Source organism: Thrips palmi, unplaced genomic scaffold (genome assembly GCF_012932325.1).
Source record: "Thrips palmi isolate BJ-2018 unplaced genomic scaffold, TpBJ-2018v1 HiC_scaffold_18, whole genome shotgun sequence".
Lineage (NCBI taxonomy): Eukaryota > Metazoa > Arthropoda > Insecta > Thysanoptera > Thripidae > Thrips > Thrips palmi.
Window position 1 is genome coordinate 6010430 of NW_023144627.1, and position 22855 is coordinate 6033284.

At 56.6% G+C, this 22855-nt stretch overlaps 1 protein-coding gene across 1 annotated transcript in view; it reads right to left on the minus strand.

Moving 5' to 3' along the window:
- The window catches only part of LOC117644649 (forkhead box protein P1), a 68929-nt gene extending 46074 nt beyond the window's left edge, over positions 1-22855 (minus strand). The window contains exons 1-2 of the mRNA XM_034384260.1: positions 22849-22855; positions 21062-21384 (exon numbers count right to left, since the gene is read on the minus strand). Coding sequence (XP_034240151.1) covers positions 21062-21384; positions 22849-22855 — 330 coding nt within the window. The remainder of the gene's footprint in view (positions 1-21061; positions 21385-22848) is intronic.

The following is a 22855-nucleotide window of genomic DNA, read 5'->3' on the forward strand; positions in this document are numbered from 1 at the left end:
ACCCACTACACTGAAAAAAGAAACACGGGCGACAACGCGGGGGAGCCAGCCGAGCCGGACCGCGAAAAAGAGAGAAAGAAAATCGAGGGGAAAAAAAAGTGTGTATACAGTGTAGGGAAACAAGCGGTGCACCTACAGCAGACTTGCAGATTAGCAGGGTCTTTTTTCCGCTCGCCGTGCCACGCGGGCGACTCCGTTGACGTCATCATCAAGGTGGTGTTTTTGTTGTCTTGAGTGTCCCGGTGTTGTCGCAGCAGCCCACGGTCCGAAAAGGACGCTGTTTTTCCCCGACGTCCGGCAACGGGATGGAAGGGTTGTCCGACAGGCCGAGTTTAAGGACGGGCCCGGGTTCGAATCCCGCCGGGGCCTCCACCGCCGGGGTCATTTTCGCCAGATTTCCGGACCCGGAGGCCAGAGACCGGCCAGAGATAAGGAGTCCTGCAAGTGACCGCAAGGAGCAAGTGGCAGTGCCATGGGGGCGGACAGACAGACAGACAGACAGACAGACAGGCAGACAGACAGACAGACAGACAGACAGACAGACAGACAGACAGACAGACCGGAACATCTGTTGCGGGGGTTGCCTATACGGCCCGATTATGGGATAATGGGCCCCATTATGAATACATCCCTCCGAGGGCATCCCCCCGAAAACAACAACCAAACCAAGGGAAAGGGAGAGGGATTCTTTTCCCATCCTTCTCACCCTTTCCCGCGTCTTTTAAATCGAGGCCCGAATCAAAAAGCAGCAACAACAAGGAGCAACAAGGACAGCAAGTGTCGGCGGCAAAGGGCGCGACCGAGTCAGCCACTTACGCGGCAGGAGTTGGTATAATCGCCCCGGTGGGAGGGGGAGGGAGAGAGGGAGAGAGAGAGAGAGAGAGAGAGAGAGAGAGAGAGAGAGAGAGAGAGAGAGAGAGAGAGAGAGAGAGAGAGAGAGAGAGAGAGAGAGAGGGGAGGCGTCGTGAAAAATGTGCCTTGTTGGGGGAGAGGAGAGGCGGCACGAGGCGGCGCCGCTAGGGGCGCGTAAACGGCCGGGAAATCGGCAATCGGGGAGACACCTGGAGAGAGAGAGAGAGAGAGAGAGAGAGAGAGAGAGAGAGAGAGAGAGAGAGAGGGGGGGGGGGAGTACCTGCAACACGGGATAGCACGTCGTCAGCACGACAGTCAAGTTTCGAGAGTCGGCACCAGCAATAGCAGAGCTCTATTTCCCGTGACTCTGTTTTGGTCAAAAAGTTAGGGCTTTCGCAAAAAAAATTGACGTTTCTAGAAATTTGATTTTTACAAAAGCGCACCCAGTATATACTGACTCCAAATTCTTGCGCGAGGCAGTTACCGAATCCGGAAACACACTGAGGCCGACTGAAAAATGGCGGTCGTTTGCAACGCGGTCAAAGTCGCCACCTCCGCCTCTCTCACCCCCGGCGTGCCGCGGCGGGCCTCCAAGTGTGGCCAGGCTCGGCCTGCAGCAGGATTATCCGGCCCAGCCTCTAAGTAATGCACTCCATTTATTAGCTGACCACGCGAGCCGTTTTGCCGGACAACTTTCTTGCCGCTCTCTCTCTCTCTCTCTCTCTCTCTCTCTCTTTCTCTCTCTCCCTCTCTCTCTCCTCTCCTCCTCCCCCCCCTCTCTTTTCTCTCTCTCCCTCTCCCCCCTCTCTCTCTCTCTCTCTCTCTCTCTCTCTCTCTCTCCCTTGCTCTCTCTCTCTCTCTCTCTCTCTCTGGACCGTGTGCGTAATCCGGTCTGCACCTGCCATCGCTCAAAACGCGCACCGCAGGGAGGCCAGGTGACCATTCCTCGCATTAGAGGCGGAAATGGCGATTAGTTGGGCTGAGGTTGGAACGACTCTTAGCGGACGCAAAATATTAGTAAAAAATTAAAAACACTAATTTTCACTTTAAAAAAAGTCTTATAAAATTGGGTATTTGAACCCGTGTTTCTCTTATTCCCCGCCGGAACCGACCCTCTCTCTGACTCACACACTCCGACCGCAGGCGCGGCAGGCTCGCGCAACAACTCTGCGCGTTTTTGCCGCCGTGTCGCCAACTTGGTTTGCCGCCTCTGTTTGTGGTTCCGTCCATCTGCCGCCCCGACAAACTTTGTCTTTTATTATTTCGCTCTCGCCGCCAGATGGCGCGCGCGACGCGCACTGACCGTCCCGAACTACCTTACGCCACTCGGCACTACGGACCTGGCTTACATTAATTAATAAGCCGAATTAAAATCAAAGCCCGTTCAACTGAATTCATTTGGCGGTTTAATGTTGTAATTGGTGGTGTACAGCATTCCCGGGGAAGGCTCTCCCCCGGGACGGCTCGGTTTATCAAGTCTTGGGGCTCCGCGGCTGCCGGCTGGGGCCAGGCGGCCAGGCGGCCAGCCCGGCAGGCAGGCAGCGGCGACGCACGGCCGCCGAGTGGGTTGCCTACGCCGGGGACGACAGGGGCCCGCTGCGAGCGTAGAGGCGCCTGGCGGAGGGCGCACAGTGGGACAGAACTCTAGACGCGTTTTGAGCTCCAGAGTCGCTAAATGGGACTCGAACCGAACGTGTGACCCCACCAATGGATTGCTCTCCGAACGAGGAGTCCATTGCTGGGGTCACACGTTCGGTTCGAGTCCCGTTTAGCGACTCTGGAGCTCAAAACGCGTCTAGAGTTTTGTCCGCCTCCACCGGTCCTCTGGCCCACTGTGCGACGAGCTCACGTCTGAATCGCCTCCAGGACTCCAGGACTCCAGACTGCAGGCTCCAGACGGAGGGTGGTATTTCTCGGGCACGATTAGCCGTGAAAGGGGTGGGGCCTCACTTACAGTAGTCGCACCTGTGGGGCCTGGGCCTGGCGCGTGACACCATCCGCGACGACGTCCTCGGGGGGTCGTCCTTGTCGTCCTTGTCGACCTCGTCGGAGTGGAGCGGAGCGTCCGCCGCCTCACAGTGCGGTGGTTCGATACCGCCCCGGACGGCTGTTTCGCTGCCGGGGAACTTCTGGAGGCGCCACGCAACGCCAAGGGGCTCATTTTCCCCTCAAAATACGTCTCAAAAATTGAAATTTTTTAAAATTTTGGAACGAATTATGTCACAAAAATTGAAATTAGGCAATTAAACAAATTAAAATTAGGCAGTTTTCTGTCCGAAAACTAGGTTTGAAACGAGCTTTAGAAAGCTCGTTTCAAACAGTCGAAGCGAGAAACGATTCGATGGCTGCGATTCGCAGTGTCGCGACACGCTTGCCATCGATTGGCCGTCATGATGCCGATTTCCGGCGGCGCCGGGAAACAAAACAGCGTCGCCATGAGCATTGCGAGCACGCCCCGAGATTAGGCATTTATAATTCCAATTAAAATGGCCAAAGTTTGCCGATTCCCCCCTCCCCCTCTCCTAACTGGTCCCGCGCGGCGCCGCTTTGCCACTTACCCCTTGCAGTGTGGGCGCCGCGACGCTCGCCGAGACGCCAGGGCCGACGTCGCAGACATCGGGGCCCGTGACGGCGGCAAGACGCGGCCACGCCACCACAAAACAGGTGTGCCAACAACGGGCTAATTATTTTTAAAAACAATATTTTTTGAAAAAACTTAGGTTACTTTTTTTCTAAGTCTTGACAAAAAAAATTAAAAACATTGTTTTGAAATATGAAAATTTGAGTTAAAATACCGCTCATGCCCACCTCGTTAAAAAAAAAAATTGTTCCATACGAAAAAAATTCAAAAAATTGTTTGCAGCTGTTTTTTTTTTCTTTTTTATTTTTGACGTGGCCAAAAAAAAAGTGGACGTCTTGAGGAAGGTTGGGTGCCATTGCCGGAGAATGAATTGCTCGAGTTATCGCGCGCCAATAATTCACCCTTCGGGCCTTCGGCACTCCTCCCTTGTAGCGAGGCGAGGCGGTGACCGGGCACATTCTTTGCAACTTTGAGGAGGGCGGTGAATAAAGTGAAACCGGAATAAATAAAGCGGATGGAAAAAAAATGGATATAAAAAAAGTAGGGGCGGGTTCGGCCGTTTCCGGCCGTGATCCGCGACGGGAGTACGTGAGTCACCACAATGGGCAGGATGACCACCATCAAGACGGCGAGGGCACTTGGCGCAAATGAGGCTGCGCGCTGCACCCGGTGGAGGGGGAGCACAGTGGGCCAGAAGACCGGTGGAGGCGGCCAAAACTCTGGACGCGTTTTGAGCTCCAGAGTCGCTAAGTCGGGAAGACGTTAGACATACGGCAGGGCGTGTTGGAACGTCATGCCGGAAAGGCACGGGGAAAATGTTGTAGATACATCAGGAAGGTGTTGGCAAGTCTGAGGCACGCGTTGACAACCCCGCGAGACAACACCGCACGAGACGTCGCGGCGGGCGTCGCCCCCAGCGTCTTGGAGAGAGAGAGAGAGAGAGAGAGAGAGAGAGAGAGAGAGAGAGAGAGAGAGAGAGAGAGAGAGAGAGCGAGAGAGAGAGCGAGAGAGAGAGCGAGAGAGAGAGCGAGAGAGAGAGGAGAGAGAGAGAGAGAGAGAGAGAGAGAGAGAGAGAGAGAGAGAGAGAGAGAGAGAGAGAGAGAGAGAGAGAGTCCAATTCCCGAGCGTCATCCGGAACACACGATGTCCAAGTGGCGCCAGAGATTGCTACAGGGGGAGGCTGTGTCCCAGGCTGCTCACAGGCTGACTGGCAAGGCTAATTGACGCGCTGTGGTCCCAAATTAGGCTCCCTAGGTGCGGCAACGCGGCATGCTCGCTGCCGAGGAGAGGCACGGCGAAGCGCGCCAAGGGTTGTTTGGTACGTGTCGTTACCGGCACCGCGCGCACCGCGTGTAACAGCTGCACCCAACAAAGCCAGCGCGGAGATCCGCACTTTAAATCAACCCCGTCCGCATCGTCACACCACCTCCGCCGAGCGTGCCATTTTTCTCCTCCCTGCCGGGATTCGAACCCGCGATCCCCCGAGAGGCAAAGCAGTGGATCAGCCGGTAATGGATTCCGGAGGGGCCATTCGTCCGTCGCAGTCGCGCACGGGCTTAGCCGGCAAATGAAAGAAGGACAGAGACACGCCGAGGGCCGGAAAGGTGCCGCACAGTGGGCCAGAAGACCGGTGGAGGCGGCCAAAACTCTAGACGCGTTTTGAGCTCCAGAGTCGCTAAACAGGACTCGAACCGAACATGTGACCCCACCAATGGATTCCTCGTTCGGAGAGCGATCCATCGATGGGATCACACGTTCGGTTCGAGTCCCATTTAGCGACTCTGGAGCTCAAAACGCGTCTAGAATTTTGTACGCCTCCACCGGTCTTCTGGCCCACTGTGCGCCGCCCCTCGGTATCATCCTGGAGCCCGGAGTGCGGGTCGCACACACCAACGGGGCGCCAAAGCAGTCAGAGGAACAGACCAACACCGCTTTTTGCTCTTCTTCGCCCACTCCGCCCGCCTCTCCACACCTCTGGCGACTGCACAAACGGACACACACACACACACACACACACACACACACACACACACACACACACACACACCACACACACACACACACACACACACACACGGCCTCGACGGTCCGCAGCGCCAAAATTGATTCCCGGCTATAAAACTCAGCAGTCATAAGCATTTGTATAAGTATGTGACCGGCCGGGGACCGACAGAGGGCCGGCCGACTGTCGTAGGCGTTGCAAGGGGAGGGACACACACACACACACACACACTCACTTGCACAAATACACGGAAGGACAGGAAGTGAAAGAGAGGGAGGACTAGGACAGGGCCGGGGGTGCGCGTTCATGCAAATATTTCTTCCGAGATGAAGCCGGCCTGGATGAGGGCGGTGCGGAGCGGTGGTGGGCGTTGCGAACTGCTCCGGGCCGGATTTGGGACAACGTGTTCGCCCGCACAGGCCTCGCCGACCGTCGGAAAGTTACACTCGTGACTGATTCCGAAATTAACAACGCCTCCAACAACAACAAAAAAGTTTTATAAAAAAAATGGAAAAAAGTTTTAGTGTGAGTTGCGGTGAGACCTACAATAATGTTCATTTTCTTATTTTCACTGGGGAGGTCAAGTTGGTACCTGGTTGTCCAGCGTTGTTTCGTCTGGGGGTCGGTTACTCGTGGAGCACCCGGCTCAGACTTTCTTGAGCTCGCTCAGAAAGAAATATATTGGCGTGCCTGCAATGCGAGTGGCGTGAAATCCCAGCCTCCACCGGTGAGGGCGGGGCGGGGTGGGGCGGGGCAGGGCCGCGCCAAGGACTGGACGAGAGTCAACACGCCCGTGTGCCTGACCGGGGTGCAAACACACAGACATTTGCGTACGGAGTGGCGGGGCGGGGCGGGGCGGGGCGGGGCGGGCGGGGCGGGCGGGGCGGGGCGGGGCGGGGTGTAAGAGGGTGGATCCGCCACATATGGAGTGCCGGCTCGGCCGGCCGGACGAGTGCAGTCGCCTGTTATCCCTCCGAAGGCTCAAGGCTGCAACACCAAATTCAATTTCTCATTTCGAGAAAAAAAATCAGCTTCTAAATTTATTTTTTCATTTTTTACCGTTTATGTTTACTATTTTTTTTAAGTTGATATTTCTTTCTTTTTTTCTTTTTAAAAAATAAAAAATAACAAGCAGGCGACTTTGTTGCTGAGTTGGCAAGCCTGTCGTGTTCAACACCAAATTTAATTTCTCATTCCAAAATAAAAAACCAACCTTTTCTTTTTTTCCAATTTTTAACGTTTTTGTTTGCTATATCTTTGTTTTGTTTTTTTTCTGAGAAAAATATAAGCAGGCAACTTTGTCGCCAAGCTGGCGACGTGTCTGGCCGTGTCCGGCCTGGCCGAGGGTCTGGCGCGCCAAATATTCAAGACATTTTTCTTCCCTGTCCATCTCGCGCCCAGTCTCGCGCCGCGTGCAGGCAATAGGCTGCCCGTTTGTTATCGGCAGTCAGGCTGGCGTCGCTCTGTCTCTCTCGCACTCGCGGCCCGCCAGGCCCGGCCCGCGGGGGTGCGAGAGAGAGAGAGAGAGAGAGCGAGAGAGAGAGAGAGAGAGAGAGAGAGAGAGAGAGAGAGAGAGAGAGAGAGAGAGAGAGAGCGACAAAGCGGACTGGATCGCCCTAGCCTCGCCCCACTCCCAAGCCTCAGCTCCGGTCACCGACACCCCTGTGGCCGAGCTGTCCGAAACAACCTCCCAAATTTTCGAAAAATGAAATCTGGGACTTTTATTTTAGCTGCTGGTGGACGAAGATCTCTTTTTTTCTTGAGCCGCGTCGACTGCCGGTGCGACTCGCGGCGCCAGAAGGTAAACAAGAACAACAGAACGAAACGCACGCACACTCACGCACACAGACGCCACCTACTCCACGCAGATGTTTGTGTATCGGGGCTACAGGTGCTGCCTCGCGGTGCCTCGGGGACATATCGAGGTCATCGCTTGTTTACTGACCGGATGTTGTTGCTGTTTTTGTTGTTTTTGTTGTTTGCGGTGTGGGCCCCTGTTGTTGCACTCGGCAGCTGGGCCCGGCGCCCTCTCTCTCTCTCTCTCTCTCTCTCTCTCTCTCTCTCTCTCTCTCTCTCTCTCTCCCTCTCTCTCTCTCTCTCCCTCCCTCGGCATTGCGGTGAATAGTGCTTATGGCCATATTTGCCCTACCGTCGCCCCGGCGGTGTGTCGCCCCGCATCCCAACCGTAGGCACACCTGCACAGCCATGCACAGCCGGCCGGGTCTCCAAAGATAAACAACTCGAAAAAATATTTTTTACACCTTTTTCTGCAGGAATTAATGCAACTTGAAAGGTTTGGGTGGATTTTCGAAAAACTCGGATTCAAACTTAATTGTTTCCGTTAAATTTTTTTTTGTGTTTCTTTTTCATACTTTGATCAATCGCACTTTCTGCTTACACTGGTAGAACTAAGCGTACTTTTACGCCTTTCTTCAAGCATAGTTCTCCATTTTGCCCCTCTCCCGCCTATCTAAATGCATGGGAGAGTTTTTTCACTACGCTTGACGTCAAGCGTAAAGTCTTCAAGCGTAGTTGTACGCTTGAATCAAGCTTACAACTACGCTTCAGTTTTACCAGTGTATTTATATATTTTCTTTTGTTTTTGCAGTGGTTCCTCGTCCGAGTGACTGACGTCGCCGACTGATCCGAAGCGCGCTACAAACGCAGCGCCAGACAATATTAAATGAAAGGTCTGGCCGCTATTTGCATAACACCTCCAGTTTCCCCCTTCCCCTCCTTCCCCGCACCGCCGTCCCGCATCGTCGCATCGCCGCTCTCCCTTCCTCTTGCTGGGCGCCCTATACAAACAGTCTCACACGCACCCCTATGCGCGCCTCCACTGCCACGGCCCTCTCTCTCTTTCCCTCTTGTTTTTCATACTCTAACGACCGGCATCCGTCTTTCTCGCCAATGGTCACTGCCCGCCACTTCCCTCCCACCCTTCAAACAAAAGAACGCGGAGACGCCACTTGGGTTTTTATTTTAATTGCAAATACGGGTCCACGGCTTGCGGACCGCCCGGCACGCCACCCCCCGCCACGCCACTCGTGTGCTTGTGGGTGTTTCGCTAATTTTCAGCAGGCCGACACCAGATCCGTACCATCACGCCACACGTCTGCAAAAATTAAAAAAAAATTGAATGCATGCATGCGACTAACTAGTGCAGTCGAGGGGTGACCCACTGTAAAATTTAGTGTACAATGATTGTGTGAATGTGCAAGAATGTGCAAGATTTCTGGCGTTTTTGCCACACATGTTGCCTACTTGCAGGCGTTTTTTTTTCTTTTTGCCACCTGAATGTGGAGTGTGGACAAGTTTTGTACAATGAATGTGGGAAGCTGTCCCCCCCTCGAATGCAGTAGATTGGCAGCCTGCGTCTGAAATCGAAACCAATTCCGCGCAAGTAAAACTGCAGGTGGCATTTTTTTTTTCGCGACGTGTCAAGGTTGGCAGCGCCGAACGCGGCGCGGCGAGGCGCGAATTTTTCAATTACAGGCAGCTTTGCGAGGTAAGCCGCCGATAGCCGGGAATGAATCGATGAATCGAAGAGGGAATCGAGGCGACGGAGTCTGACGCCCCAGTCTAATGCATTCGCCAGAAAGGGTGGCGGTGTCTTCATTTTTATGTTGCAGACACAACGTCATATTTCTTCGTGATGTACTGCATCCCTTTCCCCCTTTTTCACCCTTTTCCGCCCCTTCTCTCTCTCTCTCTCTCTCTCTCTCTCTCTCTCTCTCTCTCTCTCTCTCTCTCTCTCTCTCTCTCTCTCTCTCCCTCTCTCTCATTCAATTTCCATTCCGCGACAAACGACGACCAGACACCTCAGAGACACCTTCCCTCGGAACGAATCATCACACGTGTCGTCAGCAATCTCCCAAAAATAAAACGACGCCACATCAATTTCTCATATTTTCTCGCGGCCGGCCGATACACAATCTCTCGATCCGATCGCGAAAAAAGAAAAAAAACAAGAGGATCGCTCTAGTCGACAAATGGCGCGCCAAAACGGCCCCACTTTCCTAATCTTCGACCCACTAGTTGCCGCAAAAGAGCAGAAGCCGATACAGTGGCGTGTTTGTGCGCCCGGGGCGGGGCGGGGCGGGGCGGAGCGGGGCGGGGCGGGGCGGGGCGGCTTCGGCAGAGAGGGCGCCCAACTTAATATAACAACTACGCCCAAAACAAATACACTGCCATAAAATATGACAGGAATAAGGTTCCAACTATCCCGCCCGGTCAGCAGAACGCGCGGGCCGGCGGGGGTGGCTGCCCGACGCTCGCCGAGGAATGAGAGCTTCGATAGTATCGAACTATCGAATCGAGAGAGGCCGATTCCGGACAAGACTCGGCGGAACTAAATGGCGGTCATCGGGGACCCCCTGGCCTCGCCTCCCCTCCGCGCCCGAGGGCACCTCGAGGGGCAAACAGTGCCATCAGAGGCAGCAACAACAACAGCCATCAGCGAAACAAAAACAAGAGCAGTGGCGGTCAGCACTCGATCCGCCTCGGCCGCACCAAATCATCCGGACTGAGAGGCGCCAAGAGTCCGAGACACAGTGGGCCAGAAGACCGGCGCAGGCGGCCAAAACTCCAGACGCGTTTTGAGCTCCAGAGTCGGTAAATGGGACTCGAACCGAACGTGTGACCCCACCAATGGATTTCTCTCCGAACGAGGAATCCATTGGTGGGGTCACACGTTCGATTCGAGTGCCATTTAGCGACTCTGGAGCTCAAAACGAGTCTGGAGTATTGGCCGCCTCCGCCGGTCTTCTGGCCCACTGTGCGAGAGGGCATCAAAACAAAGCCCTGGACATTGCGCGGGTATTTCTCAACGGTCGAGTGGAATTTTGCTCTGTTTCCATCAACGTTTTTCAAAAATTCGCCTTTAAAGCGACCAATTTCTTGCGAGAAAATCGAGTGCTTTCGCGCGTCGATTTTCACCGACGGACCGGGTGGGTCGTGAGCATTACGCATACGGTAACGGCGATAAAAATTAAGTAGCGGCGAGAAACGCTGCGGCTCAGGCCGGTACGGCCCGCAGCAGAGGCCTGCTTACTCGGCTAGTGTTGACGCCAGGGCCAGGGCGGCCAGGGGGCGAGGCCGCGGCAGCAGATCTTGGCACGGCTCGCTGCGCGCCTGTTAGGCCTCGCCTGTTAGGCCTAGGCTCCGCCGCTGCGCCGATTCCGCCAAACGGGTCCCACAGGGCCTCGGCCCCTTGGCCGCACAGTGGGCCAGAAGACCGGTGGAGGCGGACGAAACTCTAGACGCGTTTTGAGCTCCAGAGTCGCTAATTGGGACTCGAACCGAACGCGTGACCCCACCAATGGATTGCTCTCCGAACGAGGAATCCATTGGTGGGGTCACACGTTCGGTTCGAGGCCTATTTAGCGACCCTGGAGCTCTAAACTCGTTTAGAGTTTTGGCCGCCCCCACCGGTCTTCTGGCCCACTGTGTGCCGGCCTCGGCCAGTCCGCGGACCTGCAGGCCTCGGCCAGGCCTGGCCGCCTCGCCTCTGGCAGTTATCAGGCAGTGGACGTGAAAGGGCCGTTGCCGTCGCCGCTGTCGCACCCTTTGTAGCCCCGGGGCCGCGCCGGGACCGGCGGGCCGAGGCTGTGTGTCCAAAGGGCGACTCAAACAGCACCGGCCAAATTAATTTTCGCAGCCGATAAGCCGCGCCGCCGGGATTCGAACCCGGGTCCGCGCGTCAGGCGCAGCGCCAAACCGCGGACCGGACGACGCCGTCGTCAACACCTACACCGCGAAAGGGCGGCACACTGTTCAAAACGCGATTCTTGACGCGTACCATTAAGATTCTCATACCGAGCCGTCCGTCACGGGGGCGTTGAAGGAGGGCAATGAGGTTGAAAAGCGTCTCGGCTGACGTGAGGCGCGGTACGGGGGAGGGGGAGGAGGGGGAGGAGGGGGAGGGGGTGCGCCCGAGGGGTGCGGTCCAGGAAGGGTGACGCAGGGTCACTTTCGATTCCTCTTGTTCACGCGTCACCAGGCTAAAGCGATAAGGCCCCGTCTCTCTCTCTCTCTCTCTCTCTCTCTCTCTCTCTCTCTCTCTCTCTCTCTCTCTCTCTCTCTCTCTCTCCGTCTTTTTCCCGGCCGCCGCGTTCGCGCTCCGATTTGAGACAAACGCCCCGCGTCGCGACGCGTCGTCACGCTGATGGTTGCATTTCTCAGCACACACTGGACGTGTCAATCGGCCAACAGGCGCCAACAGGCCGACCGAGGCCGAGGCGAAGCGACCCTCCGAAAACGCGGACGTATTTGTCGTTTCCGATCCATCGCGGACGCTTCGAAAGTAACGAAAGCGGCTGAGGCGTTTCCCTTTCCGATTGCAAACGTCGCCAAGCAGGCGGAGCATCGCCGTGAGAGGACCGCGTAGCCGCAGTCGTAGTTGCACCAATACCCCACTAAAGTTGTCAATTTTGGTTTGATTTATATTTTTCATACAGGGAAAACTGCACAGCACTGCTATAACCTTTTTTTTCACATTTTTCTAAATGGTTCATAAGTTGTATGCTATGTTTTTTTGTTGCTTTTTTGTTTTCTTACACTCTAAATGTTCTACAGTGAAGTTTCTCCATGGTGAAAATGTTCCATATTGTGGTGGTGCAGCTGCCTCCATAACATACCATTCAGAATTCACTGTAACTTATAGATGTTCAGACGAATTTTGTTGGTACCATGGAGAAAATCTCCACCATAATATGTTGGTGCAGCCTTTCACCGTAAGACATTTACAGTGTAGGTTTTTTAAATTAATTTTTTTAAATTAAATTTTTTTTGTTTTTTTTGTTTGTTTTTTGTTGTTTTTTTTTGTTTGTTTTTTATGTTTTTTGTTTTTTTTTGTTGTTTTTTTGTTTATGTTTTTTGTTTTTTATTTTTTGTTTTTTGTTTTTTTGTTTTTTTTGTTTATGTTTTTTGTTTTTTATTTTTTGTTTTTTGTTTTTTTGTTTTTTTTGGCCACTGCCGTGGCGTCAGTGTGGTCAGGGGGCGGCCAGCGACGGACCCCGGTGTGGCCAGGGCCTGCGCCTGGCCCCGGCCTGCCCCTGGGCCGGCGGCGGAGCGAGGGAGACGAAGAGTGTGTCCCCTCCTTTTCTTCCGAACCATTAGCCGGTATAAATCTCCCCCACGGTGCGCGGCCAGCGCGGCCGACGCCGAGTGCGACAGAGACAGAGGCACTGCCTTCGATTGAGACGCCCACGGTTCCAAGAAGCTGTCAAGAGGCATGCCAGTGCACTGAAAGACAAAAAAAAAGGCCCAAACAACAACACTTAACCGCGTCTAAAAGCCGATAGCAAAAAAAAAAGACGTTGAAGAAAAAATTTGGAAAGAATACGAAAACGATTTTAAATTGAGTATTCGAACCCACGACAAAATCTTCCCCACTGACACCGGCTTATTTATTCCCCGAAGCGTTATCCTGTGCGCACGAGTGACTCCTCTCCTCTCTCTCTCTCTCTCTCTCTCTCTCTCTCTCTCTCTCTCTCTCTCTCTCTCTCTCTCTCTCTTTCTCTCTCTCTCTCCCTCTGGTCCACCTTCTTCCCTGGCCCCCGCTACATACTAATGACAGTGGGGCGGCGTGATCATGAAGTCTTGATAATAAAATTCCCTCTTGTTTCCCTTAATCGTAGGCAGGCATCACGTAATTCCAACACGACGAGCCCGGAAGGCGCAAATGGCTTGTGAAGCGACGCACCGCGCCTCGCCGCGGACGTGAGGGCAGTGCATGTAGGTCATGAACGGAGAGCCCTTCGAGATATCTCGAAGGGCGGCCCAATATCGAAGCGGCTTCGAGAGGCCTAAAGACAGCGCGTATCAACGCCAGGGAAAGGTGTTTGCATGGAAATGGAGGCTTTCACACGCGCGAGGCCGCGAGGAGGGGGAGGGGGAGGGGGCGGCATTACGCGTGTAGGGGCGTTGCGGTAAACAGGAGGAACGGTCGTTTTTCTATAACCACTTCAGGGGGAAAGTGGAACAGAAGCTCCCATCTCATTCTGCAAAAACCGCATTTTTTTTTTAAATTGCCTGCTTTTGGATTTTGCGACAGTTAACGCAGCGCCACCAGTTTCCGAACATCCGCCGAAATGCGATCGAGGAAAGGGAATTAAAATTCAATAGTCGCGCGGAGGGTGCAAACGGCCTGGCCCCGGCCCCGCGGCCCCGGCCGATGAAGTCCCGGAGGCCCCACTCCAAGGCATATTGACCGTTGGCCATTTCGGCAAGGGATGGACCGGACCGTGCACTGTGGACCGCCTGGACAAGCCAGTCATCTAAATAAAACTTTATGCCACACGTATACACGCTCGCACGCGGATATCGCCAGAGGGGGGGGGGGGGGTGGAGGCGCGCGGCGTGAATACAAAAAGGCGGCTTTCGCGAAATATGGAGAAAGTTAACACGTCGTGGGATGCCCTCATGCCCTATTGCCCATCTCGCGCGTGCCCTACAAGCCTGTACCTATCGGACATAGCAGTGTACCTACCGTGGGATTCCCTATGAAGATACGTTGTTCTGTCAGATGATCGCTCAAGTGAGCAACGCGGAACAAGCCCCGTCGTTTTCATACGGAATTGCGTTGGGGATTCGATTGACTTTCAAGTAGGACTTTGTTCAACCAAAAACCTCACCAATTTTATTTTTCTTTTAATGCCAATTTCGTTTTGTTTGAATTTCCTCACTGTAACCCTGTGACTTTGAAAAAGATTTTTTTTTTTTCAATTGCCAATTTTATTCTAGTTGAATTTTCTCGCAGTGACCACATGTGAGCAATGATTGGAAAACATAAAAATGGTGTAGTCGCGCTTGAATTTGCAGCGGTGCAGCGAGTCCCGTGCGGTCATTCCCCACGGCCTGCAGGGCGACATGCACAGCGCGATGCTGTCCCCAAAGCCCTTACAGTGCAGGCCCTGCAGGCCCTGCAGGCGAGCCGAGCCGCCGTTGAGCTACAAATCGCCGAGGCCCTCTGATGCCCTTTCAATAAGGGAATATGTGTTTGCGCCCCACGAGTGCTCCCGGGGGAAGCGCGCGTCGGGGGAGCGGTCCGGCACGGCCCGCGCGGCTCGCCACGGCCAGGCCGCGTCGGCAGGTACTTACAGTATACAGAGCGTCTCGCTGCCCGGCCAACGTTTGGGAAACGAAAACAATCTGCATCTCGAACAGACGAGCATGAAACAAGTTTCGCTTTCAACTTCAACGAGGGTCCGTTTTGAGTCCGCGCGAAGGGAAGCTCCGCATCGTCCTGTCCTCGTCCCGCGACACCAGGATTTGCCTGCGGCTTGGCACCGGCACACAGTGGGCCAGAAGACCGGCGGAGGCGGCCAAAACTCAAGACGCGTTTTGAGCTCCAGAGTCGCTAAACAGGACTCGAACCGAACGTGTGACCCCACCAATGGATTGCTCTCGGAACGATGAATCCATCGGTGGGGTCACACGTTCACTTCGAGTGCTGTTTAGTGACTCTGGAGCTCAAAACGCGTCTAGAGTTTCGGCCGTCCGCACCGGTCTTCTGGCCCACTGTGTGACGCACTGACTGACTCAAGCGCTCCCCGGAGACTCGTCCGCAGTGATAACCGCGTGCAAAACGGAAGGGGCTCCGGAACCCAAACAAACCCCCTTCGCCCCGGCCGCCCCGGCCTCGGACACACATCTCCCTGATGGATCGGCGGGGCCAGCACAGCCAGCAGGCGCAAAGCGAGCCTGATATTGGCGTGGCCAGCTTTATAGTGGGGACACACCGGCAGGGCCGGCCGGCGCGGACCGGCATTCAGGCCCTCTCTCTCGCTCCCGCTGTCGCCCAGACTATTACCATGTTTTATAGGGCGGGGCGTTTTCAATAAGGAGAAGACCCCCGTGTGTATGGCCGATAAGGAAACACATTTTTCTGCAGCGGTGTCCGCGCGGCCGGCATGATGGAGGGCGTCGGGGCGGCCAGGTTCACGACCAACGCTTTTTCTCGGGCCAGGTTAGGTTAGGTACGCCCTGGCACGGTGGGCCAGCAGACCGGCGCCGGCGGCTGAAACTCTAGACGTGTTTTGAGCTCCAGAGTCGCTAAACGGGACTCGAACCGAACGTGTGACCCCACCAATGGATTCCTCTTCGAACAAGCAATCCATTGGTGGGGTCACACGTTCGGTTCGAGTCCCACTCAGCGACTCTGGAGCTAAAAACGCGTCCGGGATCCCGACCGCCGCCACCGGTCTCCTGGCCCACTGACGCCCTGGGGTTCCCGGTTCGAGGGGCAGTCCACCGGTACCGTCGCGGGTTCGAGTCCCCTCGGCGGGGCCGTTCACAGCGCTGTTTTGTCCCGCCATTTCCCCGCCATTGTCGCAACCGATTGCGAAAAGGGAACGCAATCACCATTTTATGAGTCCGAATCGATAGGCGAGCCGAGGCGCGCGCTGACTCGCCGCTGCCCCTCCACAGTGTAGCGGCGGGGGCGGCGCCTGCGAGGTAGGCAGCCAGTGGGGCGGGGCCGCGCCGCGGGGGGCGGGCCGCGCGCCGAGGCGCGAGGCGGCGTGGTGGGGGCAGCGGCGCCGCGCGCCAATCCAGGCCCCGCCGGGAGGGGCCTTACTGCCGCCCCCCAGCCCGCCCCCGGCACGCCCCCGCGTCTGCAGAGGACGCCGCACAGTGGGCCAGAAACCGGCGGAGGCGGCCAAAATTCTAGACGCGTTTTGAGCTCCAGAGTCGCTAAACAGGACTCGAACCGAACGTGTGACCCCACCAATGGATTCCTCGTCCGGAGAGCAATCCATTGGTGGGGTCACACGGTCGGTTCGAGTCCCATTTAGCGACTCTGGAGCTCAAAACGCGTCTAGAATTTCGGCCGCCTCCGCCGGTTTCTGGCCCACTGTGCGCCGGTCCAGATGCAGCGCGTGCGCAGAGCCCCTGCAGCCCCCCAGCGGACTGATTCCGAGAGTCGTTCTCGTCGCTCTGTCTCTCTCGCACCTGCGCGGGACGCCCCTCGAGTGCGAGAGAGGCAGAACGACGACTCTCGGCGCAGCACCTACACTGCCACGGCCATCCGCACGTCGAGTGCTCCAACAACGCACATAAGTTGCTTGACGACGTTCAGACGGCCGAGTGGCGCGGCGGGTCGTGGGGGCGTGGGGGCGTGGGGTGTGGGGGCGTGGGGGCGTGGGGGCGTGGGGGCGTGGGGGCGTGGGGGCGTGGGGGTGTGGGGGCGTGGGGGCGTGGGGGCGTGGGGGCGTGGGGGCGTGGGGGCGTGGGGGGCGGCGCCATTTTGAAGCCGGCGCCCCAAGCGGGGCTGCGCGACCAGCACCCCGTTTCATCATGTGTCACCCCCATTCACGGCGCATACAAGGGCCCGCCACGGGCCCCGCCACGCCACGGTCCTCCGGCGGACACTGCTTGGAGAGGAACAGGAAGAACGCTCCCCCGCCAAAGCGCCGCCAAAGCGGGGGCCAAAAGGCCAGCAGACCGATTCCGAGAGTCGCTTTCGTCGCTTTGCCTCCCTCGCACTCACAGGGCGTCCAGTCGTTGCTGACCCGAACCGCTAAAGGTCTGCATAGGCCTAACAGCGCTGATGATGATGATGATGGCGTCCAGTGTAGGTGCGAGAGAGACAGAGCGACGAGGACGACTCTCAGTTTGCAGTGGCGGGGGACGTGCTTCTCGCTTGCCGCGGGGAACGGCCGACAAAATGCGCCCCGGATGCAGAGACTGCTCCGCTAGCGTTGCGCCCCACACTGCAACCATAACCTCCAAATTCAATTCTGTTTCAAATTCAATTTCACAGTCCCACGCTTACTGACTTTATGGCCCGACAAAAACTGCCTGCTTCAAGGGCGGTTGAGCGTCAGGGATTGCCTACCCACAAAATCCTTTGTACAATACTCTTTGTGTGAGACCTCGCATAGTTCACATGCCAATTTGCAAAGTCGCACAAACACCTACTAATTTGCGCCCGATTTTAGGGGTCTCAAAAATATTCGTACATATGCATATTCAGGATCTGCTCATCTTTAGCTCTTTAGCCCGGAGAGTCGCAGAGATAAACTGAAGAAAATGGCGAGTCCTGGTGCTCGATACGCGTCTAGCCGAGCGGGCACAACTAACTCTAACCCCCCCCCCCCCTCCCTTCCTTTTCCATGCACCAAGGGGCCGGACGGAGACCTAAACGGAGGCCAGAGATTCGAACGCACGATCTTCGTCCGGACGCCACGACGCGACGCAGTGGGCCAGAAGACCGGTGGAGGCGACCAAAACTCTAGACGCTTTTTGAGCTCCAGAGTCGCTAAATGGGACTCGAACCGAACGTGTGACCCCACCAATGGATTCCTCGTTCGGAGAGCAATCCATTGGTGGGGTGACACGTTCGGTTCGAGTCCCATCCAGCGACTCTGGAGCTCGAAACGCGTCCGGGATTTGGACCGCCTCCACCGGTCTTCTGGCCCACTGTGCGGCGCGTCGTCACCGAGCGCGTCATGCAGGAGACAGAGGGGGCCCGGAGGGGCGTCCAAACACGCCGGCGTTTCCGCGAAACAGAAGATGAAAAATCAGTGACGCGCGTCAGACTATTCCCGTCCAGGTGACTTAACACAACGCTTGCTCTCAGCCGGAGGGAAACTCTTCGCACCTTTGCAGTCACTCTCTCTGTCCTTCTCACACACACGCGCGCACGCACACAAGACCGCGGCGCGCCGCAAGTCAGCAGGAAAAGGCGCGCAGTTGCGGGGATTCGAAGCCGCGCCGTGTTTGGCCAGTCCTGTTTACCTGTTTTTGTTTATTCCTTGGCGGCGCGCTGTTGGTTTTTCATTTGTGTCCGGAGGAAGGGCGCGCGCGACGGCCCGCCTAGAAGCTCAACAATTCCGGGACTTGACTGCGCCGGTCGCGGGTTCGAATACTCGCGGAAGGGCTTCGGCATTTCTTTTTCTTTTCTTTTCGCGTTTTATTTCTACTTTGTTACACTGCGTTGAAGAGTCGGGGAACGACCGCAGAATGCCAGGTCGAGGCCCATCTTAGAGAGAGAGAGAGAGAGAGAGAGAGAGAGAGAGAGAGAGAGAGAGAGAGAGAGAGAGAGAGAGAGAGGCTGCGTGAGTCGGCTTAGTCGCCACCACACCCCGCAGAAACTAGTTTGGAAATTGAACAATCGCCCAATCGCGATTACAGTTTTAAAAAGCCTGTGAGCAATGGAAAGCTTGTTTTTCGAACGCACACGACGCACGGGTCCAACTACGCAGGCACACACACACACAGCCACACACACAGCGATCGACACGGCACACAGCATTGTTGTTGTTGTTGTTGTTGTGGGCGCGTTGTTGTGGCAGCCCGAGGGTTGTTATGATAAGCGCGAGTCGCACACACTGACGTGTGGAGGGGGGGGGGGGCGTCTGTTGGGCCGGGGCACACGGGATGCAGGTGAAGGTTAGTGCACGTCAACCCACCGGCAAAAAAAGAACAAGGAACTTTAAAAATTATTTAACTTGGCACGTATAAAATCGCAGCGATTCGGGGTCAGCATGACGTGTCCGCCATCTCAGCCGCCGGCGCTTGGACACTTCGTCGATCAAACGGGGCAACGTCAAATGGTACAATGAGACATTGTTGCGAGGCGTAAAGCTTGACCGTCACCTAGCGACGAGAGACGAGGCAGGCAGGCTGGCTGGCCTAGCGGCTCAATAAACAAACGTCAACACCGGTGCAAATATTTGAGCAATACATTGCGTAGCCGTCTGTCTGTATTCGCCGAACGGCCGAACGGGCGTCGTCTGCTGGACGGCCACGCCTCGGGCGCTCTCTCTCTCTCTCTCTCTCTCTCTCTCTCTCTCTCTCTCTCTCTCTCTCTCTCTCTCTCTCTCTCTCTCTCTCTCTCTCTCTCTCGCAATGGACGCAGCCCCGGGCAGCCACGCTGTTTGCTGGGTGACACATGGCCGGGCGCGCGGCCCACGGTTCAACACCCGCCGGCGGCGCTGCCGAAAACGTCGGTCCAGACTGCGCGTGGGTTCGATTCCCGAACGGGCAACCGTTTTCGACGGACCGGCGGCGTCGACGTGGACGTGCTTGAAGGCACCGCACTGCCATGGCGCAGCCAGGCAGCCGAGACGGCCCAGCCAAGCAAGCCAAACAAACCCAGCCGAACCGAGGATCTAAAATAAATACTCCTCACCCATTGTTTGCGGGCCTGCCGGGCCGCCGGGCCCGCCGCCTCCACTGTAAGCGCAGCACATCACATGCAGGAAACCCGAGTGCGTTTCGCGTCCCTTACTGTTCCGAAAAGGGCACAGTGGGCCAGAAGACCGGTGGAGGCGGTCGGAATCCCGGACGCGTTTTGAGCTCAGAGTCGCTAAATGGGACTCGAACCAAACGTGTGACCCCACCAATGGATTGCTCTCCGGACGAGGAATCCATTGGTGGGGGCACATGTTCGGTTCGAGTCCTATTTAGCGACTCTGGAGCTCAAAACACGTCTGGAGTTCTGGCCGCCGGCGCCGGTCTTCACTGTGCAGGGGTGGCTTTCCAGCTAGAGCACTGCAGTATTCGTCTGCCAGCCAAACTGCGGCCCCGAAACGCGGTGCGCGCACTCACACACCCGCTTTCCAGCCGGCACACACACACACACACATGCACGATGACAGGCGAACACACACACACACACGCAGACGAGCGGCCAGCCGGCCGCGGCGGAGAAAAAATAACAATAATACCGTCGGTAAACAACAATAAAAGCCCGGCAGACAAAATAATTATTCGACACACTGTTATTTCGGAGCACTACCGCAATGGGAAAAGATCACCGCGAGCAGGAACAGGAAAACCGCGCAATCCGTGGGTGTGTGCGAGAGTTCGCGCGTGTTTCTGTGTCCCAGCGCGCGGACAGGGGAACCTCACCCACGGGGCAATCGTCTACAGTCGAAGCGTCATAGCCTGCCTTCCTCTGTGCGATCCCCATCGTCGGACACGGACCACACGGGGAGCGTTTCGTCATTTACAACACCCAACTCACTCACACTCACTCTCTCTCTCTCTCTCTCTCTCTCTCTCTCTCTCTCTCTCTCTCTCTCTCTCTCTCTCTCTCTCTCTCTCACACACACACACACACACACACACACAGTGCCACTCACGCCCATCGACACACGAACACGCGCCGAGCGACACAGACGAAGAAAACCCGGCAGCGATTCGTTTTGGCGCGCCCCGTCCGCAGTTTTGGCGCGAAGCAGACGGCGCGCGTCGAATGGGGCGGCTGGCTCGATACAGCTGTTGTTGTTGTTGTTGTTGTTTGGGGCGGCACAACAGCAACACGGGCGGCGCTGGCGGTAAAGCGGCCGCCCCGCCACGTGGCTCTCACGTGTCTGGCGAAGCAAGCGAAGCAACGCGCGGAAACACAGCGACGTTTCGCAGACTGACTGACTGAACACGACGGCAGTCATTTTCGGGGGTTCCTTTTCCGAACACCGTTCGAAAACAATCATTATTTCCGACTGTCGTTTCACCAACTTGAACGGTGGCTCCGCTGGCAAAATGATTGTCCAGCCCAGAACGAGTTCTTGGCGGGCGAGTTAGCGGCTCGGTTCGGGGAAAATAAACAATACCCCGTTCACTTTGTTGTCCGCTGCGCGGCCTTCTCGGGCGAACCGGTATTGTCATGTATTTACATTGTTTCGACAGGTGGACGTCAAAAATGCCCGGCGGAATCCTGCGGCCTGTGGACTGATTTCGAGAGCCGTGTCCTCTCTCGCACTCGTGGGACGTCCTCTATGGGTGCGAGTGAGACAGACAGAGCGATGAAAACGACACTCTGGCGACGGTGGACGTCCAGCGAATTTCAGTTTCCCGTGCACTTGCTCCTTGCCACGCCCGTTGAGCCACGTGCAGCACAGTGAAGTGACACTCGACTTGGAGGCAGCGTCCCCGGGAAGGTGGCTGATGGCCTGCCGATGGCCTCGGAGCAAACAGTCGACGCCGTCCTCGCGACGCACTTAAGCACGGCGTGCCACAGTGTGCCAAAAGACCGGTGGAGGCGGCCAAAACTCTAGACGCGTTTTGAGCTCCAGAGTCGCTAAACAGGCCTCGAACCGATCGTGTGACCCCACCAATGGATTCCTCGTTCGGAGGGCAATCCATTGGTGGGGTCACACGTTCGGTTCGAGTCCCACTTAGCGACTCTGGAGCTCAAAACGCGTCCAGAGTTTCGGCCGCCTCCACCGGCCTTCTGGCCCACTGCCACTCGACGGCAACCTTGGCGGCGGGCACACAGTCACTGCACTCACCTGAGCTGCCAGACCTGCTGCGGGGTGCTGCACTGTCGGGGAGGTGTCTGCGGCCGCGAGCGGCCCGGCGTTCGTCAGCCTGGTGGGCAGCGTGGCGGTCGGGGGCAGCGCGTCGAGGACGTCGAGGACGTCGAGGAGCCCGTCGGAGAGGCCGTGCGGCCGCTGGTCGCGCGGGAGAGGCGCCGTGGTGCCGGAGGAGGCCGTGGACGCGGAGCGGAGCGGCCGAGACGCGGTCCCTACCCTGCCGAGGTGTGTTGTGTTGTGTGTTGTGTAGCTCGCGCCTCGCGCCGCGCGGCCCGGCGCACCGCCAGCGCCTTCCCCCACCACTCGCAGCGGGCCGCGCCGGCCGCCAATACAACAATGCAATATTTATTCAAGGGAAGGAGAAGAGAGGGACCAAGAACAACAATAACAACAACAGCACGGCGGGCAGGGCACTGGCAGGGCGGGCAGGGCCGGATTTCCATTGATTATTGTAGGTGGGCGAGGCTGGGCGAGGCTGGGCCGACTGCCAGACCCGCTGCGCAGTGGAGGGGCGGACAGTCAGCTGATGTTCTCCAATCAGACTGCACAGTGCCGCACCCGGCCCCGCCACCCGGCCCCGCCACCCGCCGCCCCGCTCGGCCGCGCTCGGCCGCCGCCCGAAGGGACCGACGGGCCCGAAGACACCCGAGCGGCGCCGAAGACCGTAGCGCCGCACCCGCCCCCGCCGCCACCGCGCCCCGGCTGCCCCGACGCCGTGGCCGCCGAGGTGGGGGTGACTTTTGACTCCAGGGGTGCTCGCCCGGAAAATCTGTCGAAAATTACTAGGTGAGGTGGCCGGCAAGGGGTCTCCGGTCCACTCCGGGCGACCCCGGAAGACGTCGGCCGGCAAACAACCCCCTGTGTGCTCGAGCAGCGCAGGAACAAACGGACTTCCCCTGAGTTCCGGCGAGCAAATTTTCTAAAAACGTTAAAAAGCGTTTATACAATGTTTGATCCTTACTGTCACACGCTTTTCCACTTGAAAAAACATCGTCTGTTTGTTGTTCGCACCCTAAACTAGTCTGATCAAAAAAACTCGAATTTCAAGGATTTTGAAAGTGGCAGACCCTGGCGGGACTCGAATCCGCTGCCTCGGCCACGGCCAAGAGGACACGGCCCCTCTTCCAAAGTCCTTAATTGGGTCATACCTCGCAT